Here is a 23,662-nt window from a genome sequence, read left to right as displayed (position 1 = left end):
AATGTAAATAAAGAAAACACAAAGAGGGATGGAGAATAATGCAATGGGTAGAGTATTTGCCTTGCACATAGCTGAACTGGGTTTAATCCCTGGTATCCCATTTGGTCTTATGAGCTAGCCAGAAGTAATTTCTGGATGCAGAGCCAGGAGTAACCCTAAGCAATGTCAAGTGTGATCCAAAAATGAAATCAGAAAGAGAAAAAACACAGAGATTAAGTAATAAAGTCTGTTTCCTCCAACAAGATAAAATAGTTGGGGCCGGAGAGATGGCATGGAGGTAAGGTGTTTGCCTTTTATGCAGAAGGTCATTGGTTCGAATCCCAGCATCCCATATGGTCCCCCGAGCCTACCAGGAGTGATTTCTGAGCATGGAGCCAGGAGTGACCCCTGAGCACTGCCGGGTGTGATCCAAAAACAAAAACAAAACAAAACAAAAAATATAAAATAGTTAAAAAAAAAGTGAGGAGCCAGATCTGAAGAGGAATAATTGCTAACTGTAGAAAGAGTCAAGAAGCCCTATAGGGGAAGTGAATCCTGGAGAATAAAGTGATCAATATTTTAAGTGCTGATGACAAGTCAGGGCAGATAACAGTTGGGAAGCAAGAAGTAGACTTAACAAGATAAATGTCATTCTGACTGAAGGAGAAATTTAGGGGAATAGCAAATAAATTTCCTTTTTGGCAATTCTCATTCTTGTTCTAGAATTTCAAGAATGATTACCAAATACCCATGTTAATATTTTTCAGAAGGCAGTACATCTTAAACCAAAATGTAACTTCAGATGCCGTAATTTTTTACTATTTGATAGATTAATTTAACACTATAATGCAATCACACCCCTTTCCACTATCAAGTTCATATTACATCAAAATTTGAACACTAAAAACGTTTCACATTAAAATGCGGGCATCATGGAACAAAAGCAATATTCCTTTTTTTTTTTAAATATGGAACGCTTCACGAATTTGCATATCATCCTTGCGCAGGGGCCATGCTAATCTTCTCTGTATCGTTCCAATTTTAGTATATGTGCTGCCGAAGCGAGCACACAAGCAATATTCTTGAATCATCCTGTTCTGCCTCATGTTTCTATGTGTTCCTACAAATTGAGGGGAAAAAAGTGGATGGCTTTCCATAGAGGTTGGACTAGACGGCATTCCCACCAGCAGTGGATAAGAGCTCCTTTCTCTCCACGTCCCCACCAGCACTGATTGTTCTCATTCTTTGTGATGTGTGCCAATCTCTGTGGTGTGAGGTGGTATCTCATCATTGTTTTGATTTGCATCTCCCTGATGATTAGTGACAAGGAGCATTTTTTCATGTGCCTTTTGTCCATTTGTATTTCTTTTTTATCAAAGTGTCTGTTCATTTCTTCTCTCCATTTTTGATGAAATTAGATGTTTTTTCTTGTAAAGTTCTGTCAGTGCCCTGTATATTTTGGATATTAGCCCCTTATCTGAAGGGTGTTGGGTGAATAGTTTCTCCCACTCGGTGGGTGACTCTTGTATCCTGGGCACTATTTCTTTTGAGGAGCAGAATCTTCTCAGTTTAATGTATTCCCATCTGTTGATATGGAGATTCCTCCAAAATCTGGAAATTGAGCTCCCATTTGACCCAGCTATTCCACTCCTAGGGATATACCCTAAGAACACAAGAATACAATACAAAATCCCTTTCCTCACACCTATATTTATTGCAGCACTATTCATAATAGCCAGGCTCTGGAAACAACCAAGATGCCCTTCAACAGACGAATGGCTAAAGAAACTATGGTACATATACACAATGAAATATTATGCAGCCGTTCAGGAGAGATTAAGTCATGAAATTTTCCTATAAATGGATGTACATGGAATCTATCATGCTGAGTGAAATAAGTCAGAGGGAGAGAGAGAGAGACGCAGAATAGTCTCACTCATCTATGGGTTTAAAAAAAAAATAAAAACCATTTTTGTAACAATCCTCAGAGACAATGAGAGGAGAGCTGGAACACCAGCTCACTTCATGAAGTTCACCACAAAGAGTGGTGAGTGCAGCTATAGAAATAACTACACAGAGAACTACCATAATCATGTGAATGAATGAGGAAACTGGAAAGCCTGTCTGAAGTACAGGTGGTAGTGGGGTGGGATGGAGGGAGATTTGGGACATTGGTGGTGGGAATGTTGCACTGTTGAAGGGGGTGTTCTTTACATGGCTGAAACCTAATCACAATCATTTATGTAATCAAGATGTTTCAATAAAGAAAAAAATGGGAAAAAAAGTGGATGGGACCCAGAGCCTAAGCAGTTTCACAATCATTGTATGGAAATAAAAAATGGACAACCCTAAATACCTAAATCAAAGTAAATGACAGTAGAATCAAAAGGCTCATCTATAACAAGCTACACACAAAAGGGACCTGTTACACAAGCAGGGGGCTAAGGGTGGAGGTATGGGATGCATGCTGGGAAGAGTTGTGGAGTGAGGTCAACACTGGTGGTGGGAATGGCCCTAATTCACTGTCACTATGTACATTAAATACTACTGTGAAAGATTTGTAATTCACATTGGTCTTAATAAAAATTATATTAAAAAAAGCAATGGTCTTTGGAATGTCAAGGAAAGGACAGCCATCAGGAGAGATGAAGTCATGAAATTCTGGATGTATATGGAATATACCTGGATGTACATGAAATCTATTATGCTAAGTGAAATAAGTCAGAGGGAGAGAAATAGACACAGAATAGTCTCATTCATCTATAAGTTTTAAGAAAAATTAAGGACATTATTGTAATGATGCTCAGAGACAATAGAGATGATGGCCAGAAGGACTGGCTCACAATATGAAGCTCACCACAAAGAATGATGAGTGCAGTTAGGGAATAACTACACTAACAACTATCATGACAATCTAGATGAGTGAGAGAAGTAGAATACCTGTCTTGAATACAGGCAGAGATTGGGAAGGAGCGAAGGGAGGCTTTGGTGGTAGGAATGTTGAACTGGTGAAAGGGGGTGTTCTGTTTATAACTGAAACCTAACTACAATCATGCTTGTAATCATGGTGCTTAAATAAAGATTTTATTAAAAAAAAAAAAGACAGTCTCTTGAGAGATTGCCAGACTGAAATCTCCTCTAGCTTGGGAGGAACTCGCAGTATTGCTGCAGATAACCCCAGGAATTCTGGAACATCTTAAGTTGTAATACCATTGGCTCAGGTTTTTGTAGAAGCCTGATTCTACTCTTTTAACTATGTGGAGTTGCTGCTGTGACTTCTCAAAGACAAAAACCATCTGAGGGGCTGGAGAGATACATGGAGGTAAGGCATTTGCCTTTCATGTAGAAGGTCATTGGTTCGTATCCCAGCATCCCATATGGTCCCCTGAGCCGACCAGAAGCAATTTCTGAGCGTGGAGCCAAGAGTAACCCCTGAGCGCTGCCGGGTGTGACCCAAAAAACAAACAAACAAACAAACAAACAAAGGGCCCGGAGAGATAGCACAGCGGTGTTTGCCTTGCAAGCAGCCAATCCAGAACCTAAGGTGGTTGGTTCGAATCCCGGTGTCCCAAATGGTCCCCTGTGCCTTCCAGGAGCTATTTCTGAGCAGATAGCCAGGAGTAACCCTTGAGCACCACCGGGAGTGGCCCAAAACCAAAAAACAATAAAAACCTCATCTGAATTCATTCATGACTCTGGAAATAAATGGTTAAGGGTATAGGCCCCAGATTTCCAGTCCCACATGAAAATCCTAGCAATGTTGCTAATAAAGGGCTTAAAAGTATCATGTAGCTTCTTTGTGCTCCACTTTCATCATTTGTAAAACAGATAAAGCAACCAAATATACTTCCTTGAATTATTCAGAAACTTGAGTGTTATATCTATCTCTGTATTATGTATGTTACAATTTATATTAACATGTATAGTATATAAAAATATAACTAATAGTTTATATTAGATACTATGGCAATATATGCATACATGTGCTGTTTTATATAATATAATTTGTATATTATAGTGAATATGGCATACATATATTAGAACACTAACACATAAATTATAACAATGATACTATTATGATATATTTTAAGTGACATTGTTTTCACTTTAAGATATATAAACTAATGATTAACTGTAATCATTGTCAGGAGCAACATACTTGGTTGGCTGGGATATTAAGGCATCCTTATGAAGTTGGTAACAAGTGAACACATTGAAGGTGCCAGGCTCCATAGAAACTCCTTCCATTGATGAAAAGTCTTTTTCAACCAAACCAAACATTTCCATCATCTTAAATCCTAGAAAGAGAAGTGGAACATGTGGGTAGGATAGAAAGTATAAATAGGTACTTTAGGATATTAAAATGTTAATGTTAACTTGCTAAGAATTTAAAAATCTAAACCCCAAATGAAGAGATATTTAATATATTTGCACATGGAAAGGGCAGAACACATACCTGCAAGATCAATGCCATTCATATGGACCAGAGGGCAGGCTGCAAAAGAGACAACATAAAATCCCAGTTAGATGTCTTCCAAACACTTTCTTTCCCTGTCCCCAGAACAGTAAGCTAACATAATTATTCTGGAAGACAGTGGTAGAAAGAATTTAAAACAGATGCGCTTATGTTTTATGAACTCTTAAAAATAGTAATGTTCTCACTTCTCTCATTAACACCAAAGAGCCAAGACCTTCTTCTCTTCTGAGTCCCTTAAAATCAATGTGGGCCAGAAGAGGTTTTATGTCTAATACATTAGCCTGAGGAGTCTTAGTATACTTTGTTTTTTTTTAGTGAATTTTTAATATTTTTAATAAAGTCCTTATTTAATCACCATGATTACAAGCATGATTGTAGTTTAATATACTTTGAAAACTACATGCTATTATTGTTTCAACAGATTTTTATATAATTTTTATTGAAACCAATGTGAATTATAAGTCACAGTTGTATTTAAGGTATATAGTGACAGTGAGTTAGAGACAGTTCCACCACTGTTGATCTCCCTCCACAATAGTTCCCAGCATGCCTCTCATACCTTCACCATTTGCCCCCTTGTCTGCTAGTGTGACAGGTCCCATTTGTGTATAGCTTGGCACAGTTTGGGTCTCTTGATGCTACTGTCATTGCTTTGGTTTGGGTTTTAAGTTTGACCATTTTGCATTTCCACTAATGTTCCTAAGACTGCTTGACCCTCAATCCCATCCACTTTTTTCCCTCAATTTATAGGAAGACATATAAATATGAGGCAGAACAAGATGATTCATGTTCAGTGGTTCTGTAAGAAAAAAAAAGCAGGTGAGAGCCCCCTGTCTAAAGCTATAAATATAAATTAAATTAAAAAAAAAAAAAGAAAAAGAAAGGAAGAAATGGTGGTGCACAGACAGTTGACTAGTTGATTTCTGCTGTGTATCAAAAGCATGGCAGACATCTTGGGTCTTTTCTCTGCTCTAATTTAGCCTGGGATGTTGATCCTTTTTGGCATTCTTTCCTGAGGGCTCATCTTCTTCAGAGGTGAGCAGTCCCACCCACAAAGAATGGAACCAGAGGAGTGCAGGCACTCTGCTTCATTTTGCGACTGCATACATCATCTAGTCAATGAATACCACTACAACAAGTAGAAAAATCTGCAATACAAGCATGATAATAGGGAAACAACACAGACCAACACCAGGCATAAAGAATAAAGATGGCAATTCAGATGACCAAAAACAGCCAACCACCTACTTAGTCTCTCAGATATGGAATTTAAAGAAGAAATATGAAGGATGGTCACAAAACTCAAAGAAAGCATAGATTGAGTTAAACAGAACACTGATAGAATCAAGAGGATATAAAGATAGAAATCAGAAAACTCCAAACAAATAAAAGGTCTGAAAAATTCAGTAGACAAATTGAAAATTTTAATGAAAAGCCTCTTCAATGGGGTACACCAGCTGAGGATAGAATTAGTGAGCTGGAAGATGAGATGCATAACAATTCCATACAGCAGAAGAGATTGGAAAAAATCTTTAAGACAAATGATCAGCAATGGAAAATTACTCAAAGAATGTGAACAGATCTTTGATAAGCTCAACAGAAAAAAAAATTAAGAATCATTGGAGTCCCGAGACCCAGGAAGAAAACCCCCAGGAAGAATCAATAGTCAAGAACATCATTACAGAGAAACTCCCAGAGATAAAGACTGCATACAACCAAATCCTGCATGCCTGAAGATTACCAGCTAAAAGAGACCCAAAGAAAAGCACCCCAAGAGATAGTCTAGTCACAATGACGAACTGCACAGATAGGGATAGATTAGTAAAAGCATCAAAAAGGGAAATTACATTCAAGTGAGCATCCTAAAGATTTACAGCAGATCTGTCCAAGAAACCCTCAAAGCCAGAAGGCAGTGGTGGAACATAGTGACAAAACTCAATGAAATAAATGCTTCACCTAGAATAATACACCCAGCAAGACTCACTTTCAGGTTTGAAGGAAGTATACATAGCTTCACAGATAAACAGCATCTCAGAAACTTTACAAACTCAAAACCAGCCTTTTTTTTTTTTTTTTTTTTGGTTTTTGGGCCACACCCGGAATTGCTCAGGGGTTACTCCTGGCTGTCTGCTCAGAAATAGCTCCTGGCAGGCACGGGGGACCATATGGGACACCGGGATTCGAACCAACCACCTTTGGTCCTGGATCGGCTGCTTGCAAGGCAAACACCGCTGTGCTATCTCTCCGGGCCCTCAAAACCAGCCTTAAAAGAAAAACTTAAAGGCTTACTTTAAGACAAGACTGACCAACAGACACACCAAACTTCTACACGAAGATGGCACTAAATCCCACGACAATTATCTCTCTCAATGTCAATGGACTAAATGCACCAGTTAAGAGACAGAGAATGGCTAAATGGATAAAAAACAAACAAAAACAACTGAATCCAACCTTTTGCTGCCTACAAGAAACACACCTGAATAGTGAGAACAAATATAGACTCAAAACCAAAGGCTGGAAGATAATCATCCAAGCAAACAACATCCTTAAAAAAACTGGAGTGGCCATATTAGTATCAGAGACACAAACTTTAGTCTCAGAAAAGTTGGAAGGGACAAAAAAAGGACATTTTGTACTAATCAAGGGATATGTATATAATCAAGGAAGAAATCACAATCTTAAACATATACACAGCCAATGATGGACCAGCAAAATATTTAATACAATTGTTGACAAATCCCAAAACCAAAAAACCAAAACCAAAAACAAAATAAAGCCAGAGAGATAGCATGGAGGTAGGGAGTTTGCTTTGCATGCAGAAGAATGGTAGTTTGAATCCCGGCATTCCATATGGTCCTCTGTGCCTGCCAGGAGCGATTTCTGAGTATAGAGCCAGGAGTTACCCCTGAGCGCTGCCGGGTATGACCCAAAAACCCCAAAACCCCAAACCAAAAACAATTGTTGACAAATCTGAAAAAAGATATCAATAACAACAAAATAATTGTGGGAGACCTTAACACTGCCCTGTCACCCCTTGATAGGTCAACCAAACTGAAACTCAACAAAAATAAACTAGCTCTGAAGAGAGAAATGGAAGTGGACTAGTAGATATATATATAAGGCACTCCAGCCCCAGAAAACTAGATACACATTTTTCTCCAATGCACATGGGTCATTCTCCAGGATAGACCACATGCTGACCCATAAAACATATTTCCATAAAATCAAGGGGATAGAAATCATGCAAACTACCTTCGCTGATCACAAGGCACTAAAATTAGACATGAACTACAAAAGAAACACAGAAGAAAAACTTTAACACCTGGAAATTAAACACCTTACTACTGAACAACCAGTGTGTCAGAGATAAAATCAAAGAGGAAATCAAAACATTCTTGGGAAAAAAGACAATAAAGACACAAATTATTAGAATTTATGAGAAACAGCACAAATGGTACTGAGAGGAAAATTTATATCTTTGCAAGCACACATCAGGAAGAAGAGGCCTACATGAATACCTTAATAACACAGCTTATAAAATTAGAAAATAGCCAACAAATAGAACCAAAAATAGGTAGGCAGAAGGAAATAAAAAAGCTTAGCATAGAAGTCAATGAAGTGAAAATCCAAAAAAAATCTAAAAGATCAACAAAAGCAAAAGTTGTTTCGATAAAAAAATAAACAAGATTGATAAACCACTGACAAAACTCACAAAGAAATTGAGAGAGAGAAACTTGATAAATCAGATTAGAAATAAAAAGGGAGAGATACTACAGATACTGCATAAATTCAAAGGGTAATCATAGACTACTTTGAGAAACTCTATACCACAAAACATGAGAAGAAATGGACAAAGTTCCACAGTGAATCAGTATGAGGTAGCATATCTAAGCAGTCCCATCACTATTGAGGAAATTAAATTGGTGATCAAAAGTCTTCCCAAAAACAAAAGCCCAAACCCAGATGGCTTCACTAATGAATTCATTCAAACCTTTCAAGAGGAACTCTTACCAATCCTTTTAAGGCTCTTTTTATAAAATTGAAGAAACAGGAACACTGCTAAATAGTTTCTATAAAGCTAACATCACCTTGATATCAAAACCATAGAGAGATGCTGCCAAAAAAGAAAATTACAGTCAAATATCCCTGATGAACAAAGACGCAAAGATCCTCAACAAAATTCTGGCAAATAGATTTCAATGCGTCATTAAGGTCATTCACCATGACCAAGTAGGTTTCATCCAGGAATGCAAGGATAGTTTAACATCCATAAATCAATCAACATAATACACAACATCAACAAGAAGAACAATAAAAATCATATGATCATATCAATAGATGTAGAAAAAGCATTTGATAAGGTTCAACACCCATTTTTGATAAACACCCTCACAAGATGGGAATAAAAGGAACTTTTCTCAATGTATTCAAGGATGTCTACCACAAGCCAATGGCAAGTATTATTATCAATGGAAATAAACTAAAAGCTTTTCCCCTAAAATATAGTAGGCTGCTCTCTCTCATCATTCCTATTCAACACAGTACTGGATGTACTTGCCATAGCAATTAGGCAAGCAAAGATATCAAGGGCATCCAGATAGGTAAGGAAGAAATCAAGTGCTCACTGTTTGCAGATACATAATAATATATTTAGAAGACCCTAAAGACTGCCAAAAAAGCTTCTAGAAAAAATAGATTTATATAGCGAAGTGGTAGGCTACAAAATTAACATACAAAAGTCAATAGCTTTCTTATACACTAATAATGATAGTGAATAAATGGACATTTGCCATGGCATACATAAAACTTTTCGGGGAAGTTCAGCCCACCAGATGTATCCTCATATTTTTCTGGTGGGGTGAACTAAAATAACCCCCATGGGGTTCCTCACAAGGCCCACTGTGGATGCCTTTTCCCCTGCATGGATGATTGAGGAATTTCCAAAGAGATTACATTTTCAGTCAGTATCTCTCCTTTGTAAATATCAGGCAAAATTATGGCCTCTGTCAAATAATTTGGCTCAGAAATTCCATCACCAAAGATTATTTGAGAACCCCTTTTCTAGATAATAGCCAGCCCTAAAAGCAAAGACAATACTTTTTCTCTATTTTTCAAATATGTCCTTGCAGCTGCAGTTTCTGGTAATCAAGGGCCAAGCCAGAAAGCAGATCCTGGGTTATTGCCTCTCCTTAGAAAAAGGGAACCACACCTAATCACAATTTAGGGGATTTGGCTTTTTTCTTTACTTGACCCCTAAAACAATAGAGTCCAACCCAGTAAAGATCAAGTTCCTAGATATTTTCTACTGCCTCCTAATCCTAATTTTGCATTTAAAGTAAACTTGCAAAGAGTTGCCTTGAGTTGTAACCTTCTCCTTTGTAACCCAGAATTTTTACAGTCACACCCATAGCTTAGGTATTGTTACTGTTGTATCTTGCTTTGTGATTATAATTATACTTCACTTATGACTAATTTTGCCCCTTTAAATTCCCCTGCTCAAAAAATTAAACTTGTCGCACTCCTGCCAGAAAATTTGTTGACCCCACATACTCTCTGTGTTGTTTCATTATTTCATATTTCATATTCGACCACTTGTGTTACCCGTTTTCCTCTCGTTCAAGGATTTGCTCCCCACTAGAGATGCTGAGACACAAGACGCCTGCAGCAGACATTAAATAAACAATCTCATTCATATTAGTGACCCCAAACTTAAATCCCTTGGGATCAATTTAACTAAAATGGTGAAGGACTTATACAAAGAAAACTACAAAAGCCTGCTTCAAGAGGACACAAGGAAATGGAGACACATACCCTGCTCATAGATTGGCAGGAACAATAAGCATCACAAATAGCTAAAGCATTCCTTGGTAAAAAGTATATGGGAAGCATTACTTTCTCCAATTTTAAACTGTATTACAAAGCAATAGTTATCAAAACAGCATGATATTGGAATAAATACATATCCTCAGATCAGTGAAATAGACTTGAGTAATCAGACAATGTTCTCCAGACATTCAATCACTTAATTTTTGATAAAAGAGCAAGAAATCCAAAATGGAGCAAAGAAAGCCTCTTCAACAAGTGGTGTTGGCACAACTGGTTAGGCACTTGCAAAAAAGCATCTAACCCCCATCTAATACCATGCACAAAGATCAAAACCAAATGGATTATAAACCTTGATATCAGGCCTGAAACCATACGGTATATAGAGCAACACGTAAGTAAAACTCTATATGACATTGAGACAAAGATATCTTCAAGGAGGAAACAGCATTCTCAAACAAATGAAAGTAGAGATTTAAAAAAATGGGACTATATTAAGTTGAGAAACTTCTGCACCTCAAATAAAATAGTGTTAAGATACAAAAGCCACACACAGAATGCGAGAAACTATTCACCCAATACCCATCAGACAAGAGGCTAATATTGAAAATATACAAGGTACTGACAGAACTTAATAAAAAAAAAATCTAACTTCATCAAAAAATGGGGAGAAGATATGAACACACACTTCCTCAAAGAAGAAATACAAGTGGCCAAGAGACACATGAAAAACTGGTCCACATCACTAATTATCAGGGAGTGCAAAACAAAACAACAATGTGGTACCATCTCACACCACAGAGACTGGCACACATCACAGAGAACAAGAATGATCAGTGCTGGCAGTGATGTGTAGAGAAAAGAACACTTATTCACTGCTGGTGTGAATGCCATCTAGTCCAGCCTTTATGGAAAACAATATGGAGATTCCTCAAAAATCTGGAAATTGAACTCCCATTTGATCCAGCTATTCTACTCTTAGGGATATACCCTAGGAGCACAAAAATGCAATTCAAAAATCCCTTCCTCACACCTATTTTCATTGCAGTGCTATTTACAATAGCCAGACTCTGGAAACAACCAAGATACCCTTCAACATAAGAATTGCTAAAGAAACTATGCTACATATATACAATGGAATATTATGCAGCAGTCAGGAGAGATAAAGTCATGAAATTTTTCTAACCATGGATGTACATGGAGTTTATTATGTTGAGTGAAATAGTCAGAGGGAGATAGACACAGAATAGTTTCACTCATCTATAGGTTTTAAGAAAAATTAAAGACATTCTGTAATATGGCCCAGAGACAATTGAGTTAAAGGCTGGAAGGGCCATAAGGACCGTCTCACAATTTGAAACTCACCACAAAGAGTAGTGAACGCTGTTAGGGAAATAACTACTCTAGCAAGTAGCATGACAATGTTAAAGAATGAGAGAAGTAGAATGCCTGTCATGAATGCAGGTAGGGGTGGGGGGCTAGGGGGGACATTGGTGGTGGGAATGTTGCACTGTTGAAGGGGGGTATTCTGTTTATGACTGAAACACAACAACATACTTGTAATCATGGTGCTTAAAGATTTATATATATATATATAAGAAAGAAATGGTGAGGGCAGATGTGCCTATGTTTTTGCATAGGCACAGTAAATATTGTGAAAATTATAAAGGAAATTCCCTTGGCCTCAGAAACACAGGGTGTCTCTACCCTTGAAGCATACTGTCATGGGACTGACTACAGGCTACGAACATGTTAGTTGTCAAATCCCAAGATCTTTCTTTATAGTGCCAGGTCAACAGTATTATTTTTTAAAGAGCCTCATCTCATTAGGACATATGTTTATCACCTAAAACTATAAATGTAAAAAGCATTTACATCTATGTCCTCCAGATAAAAATGCTTTATATCTACATGATATAGAGCTTCACAAATCAGTATTTTTTGTTTCACATCAAGATAGAACTCATTATCTATGAAGTATTTAATATCTCAGCTTGTAAACAACATGAGTAAGAACAAATTCCAAAGAACTAACTTGCTGATGCAGTTTCACAGACAAAAGTAATCAACTCATCTTCAATTTTCTTAAAGGCATCAAAGTCATCCACAAAGAAGACATGGCGTGAACTGGGCTTGCTGCCAATGCTAACCAACTCAGAGTAGTCAGCATCAGCCACCCCAATGGCAAAAATGCTGTAACCTGTAGCAGGAAGAGAACATATTTCTGATTACTTTAAATTGCACAAAACATACCAATAATGCAACAGAACCTACAAATGCTTAAAACATTTCTCTAATAGGACTAGACAGGGTGAATAATTCACTTTTATAGTTCATCAGAATTCTATAAACATGATTTATTATAAAATAATTACTTAATATCCCCCTAAAGAAATTTTCCAAGTTAAAGAATCTTACAAGGACTGGACCTACTACAGTGGGTAAGGTGCTTGTCTTGCATGCGGCCAATCCATTTTCAAACTCCAGCATCCTCTACACTCCCCCGAGCCTACCAAGAATGATTCCCAAGTGAAGAGCCAGGGCCAAGCCCCAAAAATCACTGGTATGACCCCCAAACAACCAAAAACCAAAAAGCAAAAAAAAAAAAAGAATACTTTGGGGGGTGTCACATCTGGCAGTAACTGATTCACCTTTACATACTCTTAATGTCTCAGGTTCTTCATCTGAAAATGTTTAAAGTATATATAAAGTATGTTTCAACTGTATTTCCCATAATAATCTTTTCCACCTACCCCATTAATATGATGGTACAATATACATGGTCCCCTAAGTACCACCAGCATCATTCCCAAGCACATAGCCAGAAATAGACCTTGAGCACTACTAGATATAACCCAGTTCCCCTGTAAATTAGTTAATTAATTAATTAAATGTGCAAACTGAAAGATAATACCCAATGGCAACTTTTGTCTAAGACATTAATTGTGTTATTAGCTTTCTTAAGATTATTTTTATGGGGGGAGTCCGGAGAGATAGCATGGAGGTAAGGTGTTTGCCTTGCATGCAGAGTGTCAGTGGTTCGAATCCTGGCATTCCAATGGTCCCCTGAGCCTACCAGGAGCAATTTCTGAACCTAAAGCCAGGAGTAAACCCTGAGTGCTGCCAGAAAAAAAAAAAGAGTATGTAGAGGTGAATCAGTCAAGTTTTGCAAATAAATATGAAGTTACTGCTGCCATTTACTATCTTATATAAAATATAGCTTTTGTGACAATCCTAAGAAATGGTTTATTTTACAAATGAGAGAGTGATATCTGGTTATCTCTCTAGCCCTTTGTTTTGGTTTTGGTTTTCGGCCACACTCGGTGGCACTCAGGAGTTACTTCTGCTCTGCTTTCAGAAATCACTCCTGGCAGCCTGAGGGACCATATGGGATGCCAGAGATCGAACCCAGGTCTGTCCCAGGTTGGCTGTAAGCAAGGCAAAAGCCCTACTACTGTGCTATTATTACTGAGGCCCCTCTCTAGCCCTTTGTAGTCCATCTCACAGTATTGCTCTTACATGGAGTAGTCTGCATGTCACAAAGGGAGTAAAGAAAATACAGAAAAATAAGCTAGAGACAGTTAATAAAAGAGAATCTCAGAATTGAGAATCACAATGTTTACTACAAGATGAAAAGAATAGAACTTGAAACATTTTAAAAGTTATTTCTTATTAAGATAACATTGGCTTATGAGCATCAATAATGCTCAATTTTAGGGATATGTTATAATTACATCATTTACACAAATGTATATGCTACATCAGCATCACTTAATGATTTCTAAATCTCTTTAATGCCCTATGATTTAGAAATGCTTAAGTATGGCTGATGCAGCTTGTACATTTGTATTAAGAAAATCACCATTCTAACTGTTGATAGCTACTACTGCTCATCCATACAAAGCTTACCATCTGATTGCATCTCCTTGGAGATTTTATCTACATCATCCTGAGATCTTCCATCTGTTATAACCACAATAACTTTGGGGATGCCTCTTCTGGTCCCTGCTTCTGTTGTAAACAAGGTATCTCGGACATGCTTTATGGCTCTTCCTGAAACAAAGAAAGACAACAGTTCAGCCCTCTGGGCTCCTATTCTCATTTTTGCTGGACTAGAAGTTGAACTAAAGTTCATAAATTAACAACAACAACAACAACAACAAAAACCCTTATAAATCAACATCATAATTTCTTCAAGATTCATTTCAGTATAATTACCAATGATTATTTAAGTGGAGGGAGGAATCTTACCTGTTTTTGTATTTCCCCCTTTGTATGCAATATTTTTAATAGCCTCAAGAAGAGTCTCTTTGGTTTTGTAAGAATCCAGTTTAAATTCTGTTCTGGGGTCATCAGTGAACTGAACCATTGCAACCTGAAGAGAAAAGATTTAATAATTTTCCATATCTGCAGATTTTTTCCAGGCCAAAAACACTAACCACAAGTTGGTCTTATAATTTTAACTGCCTATGTAACTATCTATATTTCCTAAATTAAAGTGTATACATATTTGTATATATCTAAACACCAGAGTTAATGCTTTTGTAAGCACAGAATCCAAACCAAGGCTAGCAATTAAACTTAAAAAAGTATTTGTTAAGGAGTCAGTTTTTGGGATGGAAGGGAATCTAAGGTCAGTGTTGAAGAGTTGATGATTTGGGGATGTGGCTGGAGGGGACAATATTATTTGCCTGAAATCCAATTCTAACAATGTTGACAACCATGATGCACAGGCCTCAGAAGAATGGGCATCCTCCATTCACCCCTGAACCAGGGAAGCTATCTATGAAACATCCGAGGTTTTTTTTATAACAATGCCTGGAAGCAATCCTCTACCAGGGAAAACCCTACCACTGCTCTAACATCGACCTGCTCAAAAGAGACTTCCCTTAACACTAAGAAGACTTGACAACAGCAACGACCTGCTTACAGGACAGGGCTCTCTGCACTGCCCCTTAATTGTGAGGTGAAACAAGAGGACGCTCTGCACCATCCTGACTGCAATGTAGGATATGCAGGTTCCAGGATCTTTAATACAGAAACATGATACCAACAACAGAGACTATGTGAAAAGTAAAAGTATAATGGCACTACAGACAATGACTTGGATTGGACAAACTAGTTTGCCTGAAGCCTAGAGTTTGGTCTTATGCCAGGAAACTTCAGGGGTAGGGTCTCCTTGTTTTTAGGCCAAGGCTTTTCCTTTCCATGTCCCTCATATTTTGGTGGGCCTATGCAAACAATAATTGCCACTCTAACACCGTTTTTACTGTGCTCCTTTGACTCTAATCCTTAATAAAAAACAACCCACTTAAACTTTTGAGGTTAACTTAAACTAATATGCATGTGCATGGAAATGTAAAAAAGTACTTTGCCTTCAATGTTTAAGGAGTTACATAAGTTTTATGGCTTTACATTGCTTTGTGTGCTGCTAAGAAATATTATGTATTATATCTGGGGACTTGTGGGACAAAGTAATTGTACATCGGTTCTGTTTTATTTTTCTTAATGTTCTTTGGCTGAAAGTTCAAAGTTCAGATATCAGCAAGGGGATTTCTGAGAATTCTGTTTATGGGTGATTGTCCTTCCACTGTAACTTTACCTTGTCCTCTTTCTTTGCATCTTTGTTCTCTTAATTAAAAATAAAAAATTGGGGTTTGGGAAAAAGAAAAAGAAAAAAAAAAAAAAAAAAAAAAGACAAAAAAAAAAAAAAAGAAAAAAAAAAAAAATTAAGAAAAAGAAAAATAGAAAAATAAAAAAAAAAAAAAAAAAAAAAAAGCAAAAAAAAAAGAAAAAAAGAGAAAAAAGGAAAAGAAAAAAAAAGAAAAAGAAAAAGAAGAAAAAGAAGAAGAAAAAAAGAAGAAAAAAAGGAAAAAAAAGAAAAAAAGAAGAAAAAAAATTAAAAATTAAAAACATATTTTTGTTTGTTTGGAAGCCATACCCAATGATGCTTAGGGGTTAATCCTGGATCTGCACTCAGGGATCACAACTGAGAGCTCAAAGGACCATGTGAGATTCCAGGGATTAAATCTGTGTCAGTGATAAGCAAGGCAAGTGCCTTACCAACTATTCTATCTCTCCCGTCACCTAAAAATAATTTTTAAACAGGGACATAAAAATAATCTGATGGAACATTATATAGCATTTGACCTTTTCCCAACTATTTTTCAGGAAGCAGTTGTTTTTCAAAATCTCTCTCTAAAGCTCTGCAAGTTTTTGCTCTCATTTGACAGATGGAAAAATGACCATTAAGGCTTTGGAACTTGACAAATGCCTTTGTCAAGGTCAGAGAATGACAAAGGTGAGAGAATCAGCATCACTATGAGAGACAGCATGGAGCAGACCCAAGCATCACTGTATGTGACCCAATCCTCCTCCCTAGCCCTACCACCCCACAAAAATGTTCATACAATAAAATCCTCCAAATATGTTCACTTTTTTTATTTGGTTTGGTTTGGCCACATCTGCCAGTACCTAGTGCTTACCCCTGGCTCTGTGTTCAGAAATCATTACTGGTGAGTTAGGGAACCATGTGGGATCTGGGAAATACTTCAGTCAGCCTCATGCAAGACAGGCACCCTATCTGCTGTACTATTACTCTGTTCTTAATATTGGAGATACACACTTTGCTCACTTCATTTTCTGCGATTTGCTTTTATCCTTGTGGAAAAGTGGGGTCATTTTAAATTTGTCTATTTTTAAGGACTATGATATTAGAATAAATATAGACTCTATCTAGAACTTGTCTTATTCTTTTTTGATTTGTGAGTCTATAATTGCTAATAGCTTATCAGGGTCTTACTATCTTTAGGAAACCATGTCTGATTCCTCTAAATAACCCAAATTTCCCCCTCCTTTAAATGCTATACTTTATGTCTCTTTTACAGGATCCTTGACATGCAGACTTCCTAATTTTTCTCTAAAATATATTTTAAAGTCGATGATTTCAGTCTCTTTGTAAAACCAGGTCCACTCTTCTATCATCTCTTGGCTGGCCTGGGGATTTTAAGTAACTTCTGTTTCTATTCATCCTGTATGTCTTCATCTCTCTCAAAATAGTCATGAAAGATTTTGGGCACTTTCGTGGTAGGTGAGGTGAAGTAACTTTGTATGTCAAAGCCGCAAAAGTTAACATTATTTTAATAGTATTTCCTAGACTAAATAAGAATTTTAATAGGTTTGGGTTATACCCAGAAATGTTCAGGAGTTGCTCCTGACTCAGTACTCGGTGATGGTACTGAGGCATCATATCAGTTACTGGGATTGAAACCAGGTCAGTCTCAGGCAAAGCCAATGTCCTACCTTCTGTACTCTGACCAATAATAAGAAATATTTTCAAGAAAGAAAGCACATCAGGTTTTGTCCTCTCTCTACTTAGAACTTTCCAGGGGCTTTCCATTGCTATTACAGTAATACCCAAAACAATAAAAGGCCTGTAAGCCACAAGACAATCAGGCTTTTTGCCTCTCCTCCTATGCCCAAATGCTTACCTACTATAGATAATTTTTTTCTCTGATGCCTTAAAACACATTCTCGTTCACAGAGAATGCAGTGAACATTTTTTATTGTCTAGATATTCTACTATTAGATCTCAGCATCATTAAAACTTCAGCTCAAAAGTCAACTCCAAGAGTTCTTGGTAGACCATACAATTTGAGATAATGTTTAGTGAATTTAAATTCTATCATTCTGTTCTCATACTCATAACCCTACCTTGTGAATGTATTTGCTTATCTATGGATCCCTGCTGTTCATTTTCCCATTATACTAGGCTTAAAGAAAAGGAGCACTATGAAATTAGGGACATAACCATTCAGATTAAGATAGTAGCATATCTGAAGATTGTCACATTATTAACATAAGAGGAATCTCAAGATTTCAAAAGGAATATTTAACTAATGGGCCCACTGGAAAGTTTTTCCCCAGTGCAGAGGGCCAATGAGATTCATGTTATGGTACTGACATTCTTCTTCCTTTATAACAAACATTTAATTTGCCTATAGATGAATCTCCCTTCTGCTATATTAAATGTGTATATAGTGAACTTTCTTCTTCCTAACAAGGATTTTTACAGGCAAATAGAGCCTTGATTAAATTTTTTTTACCTAGAAAACTCAACACCAAAAACAATTTTTTTTCTCTTTGTCTTTTGATATGCCATAGTAGTTTGCAATAGAAAAAAGTAGTTTGCTTTAGGGACATACCCTAGACACTTTGAATTCTTGCTAACTAATTTATATTCCAAAAAGGTTTGGCAAGGATAGCATTGGACTATTGAACTTTACTAGGTATAGATTCTGCATCCCTTTCATTCCAGTTTATCTCTTTTATTGCCCCTTCCAAAAACCAGACCTTAGGAAGTTAGTTATTTGTTATAAGCTTCTAGATCTAAAAACTTGTTCCCTCAGGAAAAGAAAATTGAATAAGGAAACTTGACTTTTTGCTAATCTCTCAATCTACATCAGTATGACATCTAAGGCCTGGTCAGAGAGGAATTGTTTTGAGATGTTAAAACTTAACCTTCCTTTTATCCTTTGGGCTCCTAATTAAAATGTTTCTATTCAAAGGTCTGTTAAACCACCTAGATCCATGTGAATTGTTTTAAAGATCAAACCATGTACACAGATAAGTTTCTGTTAACAAGAGATATGTTGTACTTCTCAAAGAAACAAAATGTAAGCATTCTTTTCATACCTGTGACTGGCATTATATCCCATATAAACCCCTAGTTTCTATCAAAATATTAATATTTTTGAAAAAAGAAAAAATGGGGTTTAGGGCTAGAGTAAAAGTACAGCAAGTAAAGTGCTTTCTTTGCACATTACTGACCCAGATTTAATCCTTGTATCACATATGGTCACCTGAGTAATTACTGAGCAAAGCCAGAAGTAAACCTTGAGCACTCCTTTATATGAACCCTTCCCCAAATAAAAACAAACTGTGAGTTTATCCTTAAAAAAGATATGCTGTGACTGAAGAGAGAGCACAGTGGCAGGGTGTTTTCCTTGCATGCGGCTGACCTGGGAGGGACCTGGTTCGATTTCCAGCGTCCCATATGGTCCCCCATCCTTCCAGGGGTGATTTCTGAGCACAGAATCAGGAGTAAACCCCGAATGTTGCTGGGTGTGGCCCAAAAACCCATCAATCAATCAATCAGTAAAATTATTTTAATAAAGATATATGCTATCTTTTTTTTTTTTTTTTTTTTTTTTGGTTTTTGGGCCACACCCTGTGACGCTCAGGGGTTACTCCTGGCTATGCGCTCAGAAGTTGCTCCTGGCTTCTTGGGGGACCATATGGGACGCCGGGGGATCGAACCGAGGTCCGTCCTAGGCTAGCGCAGGCAAGGCAGGCACCTTACCTCCAGCGCCACCACCCGGCCCTATATATGCTATCTTAAAAGAAATATAACAACATAAAATATATGCTAATATGACCATCTAAACTGTCTTAGTTTGCTAAATTCAGTAGTTTATAAGGACTAACATTTTTCAAGCTACATCAGGCATTCCTAACTCAAACTTGCTTATTTAGTTTCAAGACAAACTTGTATCTCTTATTTAGAGTTGGATCTAATCACCATAGTTTCTTCACTCATATCCTATGTTAGTAACTATAAGAATAATAGGATAATTTTGTAGAATCAATTAGTCTTACTTGGGTTCCATCTGCACCAATCTTGTTCAGGGCTCCAACTGTGCTATAGAGAAAATTAATGATCTTGTTGAAATTGTCATCTCCAATACTCCAGGATCCATCCACCATAAACACCAGGTCAGCTTTGGCAGTTCTGCATACTGAATAACAACAATAGAGGTAGAATCACAGATAAGGAAAATGAATAAAATTTAGAAACCAACAAAGAAAATTATGTTTACAATCTAACTAGAGTTGTTTTCTACAGAAAATTGACAACTTTAACTGTCATACTCCAAGATAAAGTTTATCATACTTTCTGACCATAATTTGCCTCCCTATGTTCTTTTTATTGTATGGTTTGGGGGCCAATCCAGCATATGGGATGCGGGGTATTGAAGCTGGGTTGGCCACATGCAAGGCAAATGCCCCACCCACTGTGCTATTGTTTTAGCTCCCTCCCCTATATTAATAAATATGACTAAGGGACTAAGGATACCATCAAAAATGAAATGACACTAATAAATAATAATATTAGACATGTACCTTTTTACTTTGTGTGTGAGAGATAGAAAGAGAGAGATAGAGAAAGAGAGAGAAAGAGAGAGAGCCTGAGAGAGAGCACATGCTCAGTTGTTAGTACTAAAGAGGACTGGTTCCATGAAGTTGACAAAAGATAGAGGCCAGCATTCCAGATAAAATAAATAGCAGAAGAGGGGCAGGAGCAATAGCATAGTGGTAGGGCATTCGCCTTGCATCTGGCCAACCCAGGACAGACCGGGTTGTGTTTGATTTCTGGCATCTCATATGGCCAACCAAGCCTGCCAGGATCAATTTCTGAGTGCAAGCCAGGAGTAAACCCTGAGCACTGCCAGGTATGGCCCTAAAACAAAAATAAATAACTAAATAGCAGGAGAAGAAACAGGCCCATATGAAGAACTCGGAATTGTCTGTTGTTGATATTAGCTAAATGGTCAAGGGGATGATACACAAAGTAGACTGATCACTGAAGACTTTGCATACTGTACTTTGAAGTACATTGATGTCATTAGAATTTTCCTTGCCTTCTTGTTCTTTGTCCTTTACATTTTCCAATCTCTGACTTCACTAAGTTTAGGCTTCTCTTTAGCAGGAATAGCTTTTTTTCCCCATTACATCTACTTGTTAAAAGGCACTTGAAGTGCATAGCCAACAGAAAAACTCTCTCAATACAATTTTCTGACTATAAATTTTATATCCTTTATCTCCTCCCATAAAACATTCTTCCTATCCTACCAAAGTTAGCATTCTCAAACATAGATTTCCCATAGATTATTCTCCTTTGCATAGAAGGATCTTATCTTTAGAATAAAGTCCAAGCTCTTCTTCTCCTTCATTTGGTCCATACCCTTTTGTGTTCAGAGCTTATTCCTTGTTCTGTGCTCAGAGAGATGTGCTACCCAAGATTGAATCCAAGTCAGAAGCATGCAATACAAACACCTTACCAGCTGTCACCTACCTGCTATTACTCTGGTCCCCTAAACTCTTTATTCTAACACACAAGCTATCTCACACCTGTCTTTTCTCTTTTCTGTGTATCATACATTAGCACTTAAGAGTTCCCCGGGCCCGGAGAGATAGCACAGCAGTGTTTGCCTTGCAAGCAGCCGATCCAGAACCAAAGGTGGTTGGTTCAAATCCCGGTGTCCTATATGGTCCTCGTGCCTGCCAGAAGCTATTTCTGAACAGACAGCCAGGAGTAACCCCTGAGAACCGCCAGGTGTGGCCCAAAAACCAAAAAAAAAAAAAGAGTTCCCCAAACACATATGCACATATTTCACTCCATCACTTGGAGTACTATCATTTCCCTTATTTATCTGTAAAACACATTCTTTAAAATGCATAACAAATTAATCCTCTTCTATCTGAATAATTAGCTAGGCACATTATTAACTGTCTTCACTTCAAGTAAATAAACAAAGCCAGCAGAAATCCTAGACTTCACTCACTTTATTATTATTATATTATTGTTTTTACCTTCTTTCGCTGGTGGAATAGTTGGAGAGAAAGTAGGTGGCTGAGTGGGGAGAGATTCTGTAAAAAGAGGAAGACAGAACCATTAGCTAACTCATCTGTAGTAAAGAGAGACCAATCAAAAAGCAATAATTCTTCATGGAAGTCAACGATTCAATTATCTTCCTGAAAATTTACTGAATTCAGTGACTTCCATAAATTAGCCACTGTCTGTGAAAACCATCTGCATGTAGCCTCTCAAGTCCAGACTGGAGGCTTGAAAAGCAATTTTGTCACAACTCACATTTTACTCAGCAAGAATCAGTACAATCAAACTGTCAGCTACAAAGTGACTTTAATGCTGATTTAAGGTAGGAATTGTGCCAACTCCATTCAGATTAAGGCTAGTTACTTTCATATCATATCACAAACCTAATTTCCATTCTGCTTAACTAAAGACTAACCATCAATCAGGAGTATGGCCCCTCCCCCATGCTGCATTTCCAGGATATTTCTCTCTCCCTCTCTCTCTCTCTCTCTCTCTCTCTCTCTCTCTCTCTCTCTCTCTCTCTCTCTCTCTCTCTCTCAGTGTGTTTCTCTCTCTTTCACACACACACACACACACACAAACGCGTGTGTGTGTGTGCAAGCAGATGCTCTCTACTCAGCTAAAATAATATCTGGGAAAAGTTCAGTGCTGAGGCCAGCCATTGGGAGGCTCCAGTGTGCCCACATAATTTCAGCTTGGATGAAAAGGAATGAGAAGTCCACATAATGACTGGGGACAGATCTGGTATATTATAGGGCCTGGGGATAGTTACATTCAAGGGGTAACTATCATACCAGCTGATATGGGAGTGTCAGTCATGGCAGCATAGGTCAACATTCTAAATACTTTTGTAGTTCTTCTTTAACTGTTTATAGGAACAACACACAACAGTGATGTGAGGACTGATGAAGTCAGGTACAGATTATTTCTGAAAATGCTGGGTCTGATGGCATGGGACTCACCAGTTCCATGCCTGGGCTAAAAAGACAGAGGTAAGACCTAGCAGATGCCTGGGGCTTAACAGGGCTAAACCTTGGGAAGAGTATGTGATACCAGGGATAAAAGTTAGAGCATTGCATTGCTTTACCACTTGTGTTAGTTCCCTTAGCCCTAAAATTAAAAAAAAATATCTGACACTAAAATTCTTAGAAAAATCTTTTTTTATTATCCCAGTTTAATATGAGGGAAAATCTTTGACTCATCATAGTCTTTCTCTGAGGGCAACATTCAGCTTCTGAAGACACTGTCAAAGAGCTGGGTGGATTTGAGCCTAGGTAGACTGTATGCTGGGAATGTGGTAATGGGAATGTGTTCACTGGCAAGAAGATTGGAAGAGATGAAAGTGAAAGTTTCCTCCACTTTCTAAGAGCCAGCAAAATAGGTTAAATAATGTGATTCATCATTGGAAAGGGTGAGATATCTATATGTTGGATAGAAATATTTTGAGATAAACAGTACTTTGCAGAAGCCAGGTCCCCTGTTTGTGACATTAGGCTGGGAAAATCTATGAAACTATGCCTGCCCAGTGGGGCCCGACTATGAAAAATTGTGAGTGCTGCATGTGTGTGTCTGTCTCCTGTCCTGTCCCATGAAACGCTTGGGAGTGGGCAGAAAAGAGGCTCCAGAAAACTCACTCTCCCAAAAGCTCATTCTAGGGCGAGAACGCCAAGGAACTGCTTCATAAAGTGAAAACCAGCTATAAGCAG

The 23,662-nt window shown here is 37.6% G+C and overlaps 1 protein-coding gene and 1 non-coding gene across 2 annotated transcripts in view; both read right to left on the bottom strand.

The window, feature by feature from the left end:
* The window catches only part of COL14A1 (collagen type XIV alpha 1 chain), a 275,987-nt gene that overhangs the window by 117,393 nt on the left and 134,932 nt on the right, over positions 1-23,662 (bottom strand). Inside the window, exons 27-33 of the mRNA XM_049772885.1 lie at positions 21,932-21,988; positions 19,937-20,076; positions 14,531-14,654; positions 14,189-14,332; positions 12,315-12,479; positions 4,436-4,474; positions 4,139-4,277 (exon numbers count right to left, since the gene is read on the bottom strand). Coding sequence (XP_049628842.1) covers positions 4,139-4,277; positions 4,436-4,474; positions 12,315-12,479; positions 14,189-14,332; positions 14,531-14,654; positions 19,937-20,076; positions 21,932-21,988 — 808 coding nt within the window. The remainder of the gene's footprint in view (positions 1-4,138; positions 4,278-4,435; positions 4,475-12,314; positions 12,480-14,188; positions 14,333-14,530; positions 14,655-19,936; positions 20,077-21,931; positions 21,989-23,662) is intronic.
* LOC126010494 (U6 spliceosomal RNA) lies at positions 942-1,048 on the bottom strand. The gene has a single exon (XR_007496520.1). It is a non-coding gene; the product is annotated as a U6 spliceosomal RNA (small nuclear RNA).

Source organism: Suncus etruscus, chromosome 5, assembly GCF_024139225.1.
Source record: "Suncus etruscus isolate mSunEtr1 chromosome 5, mSunEtr1.pri.cur, whole genome shotgun sequence".
In the NCBI taxonomy this organism is placed as follows: Eukaryota; Metazoa; Chordata; class Mammalia; order Eulipotyphla; family Soricidae; genus Suncus; species Suncus etruscus.
This window is presented reverse-complemented; position numbering and strand designations above follow the sequence as displayed.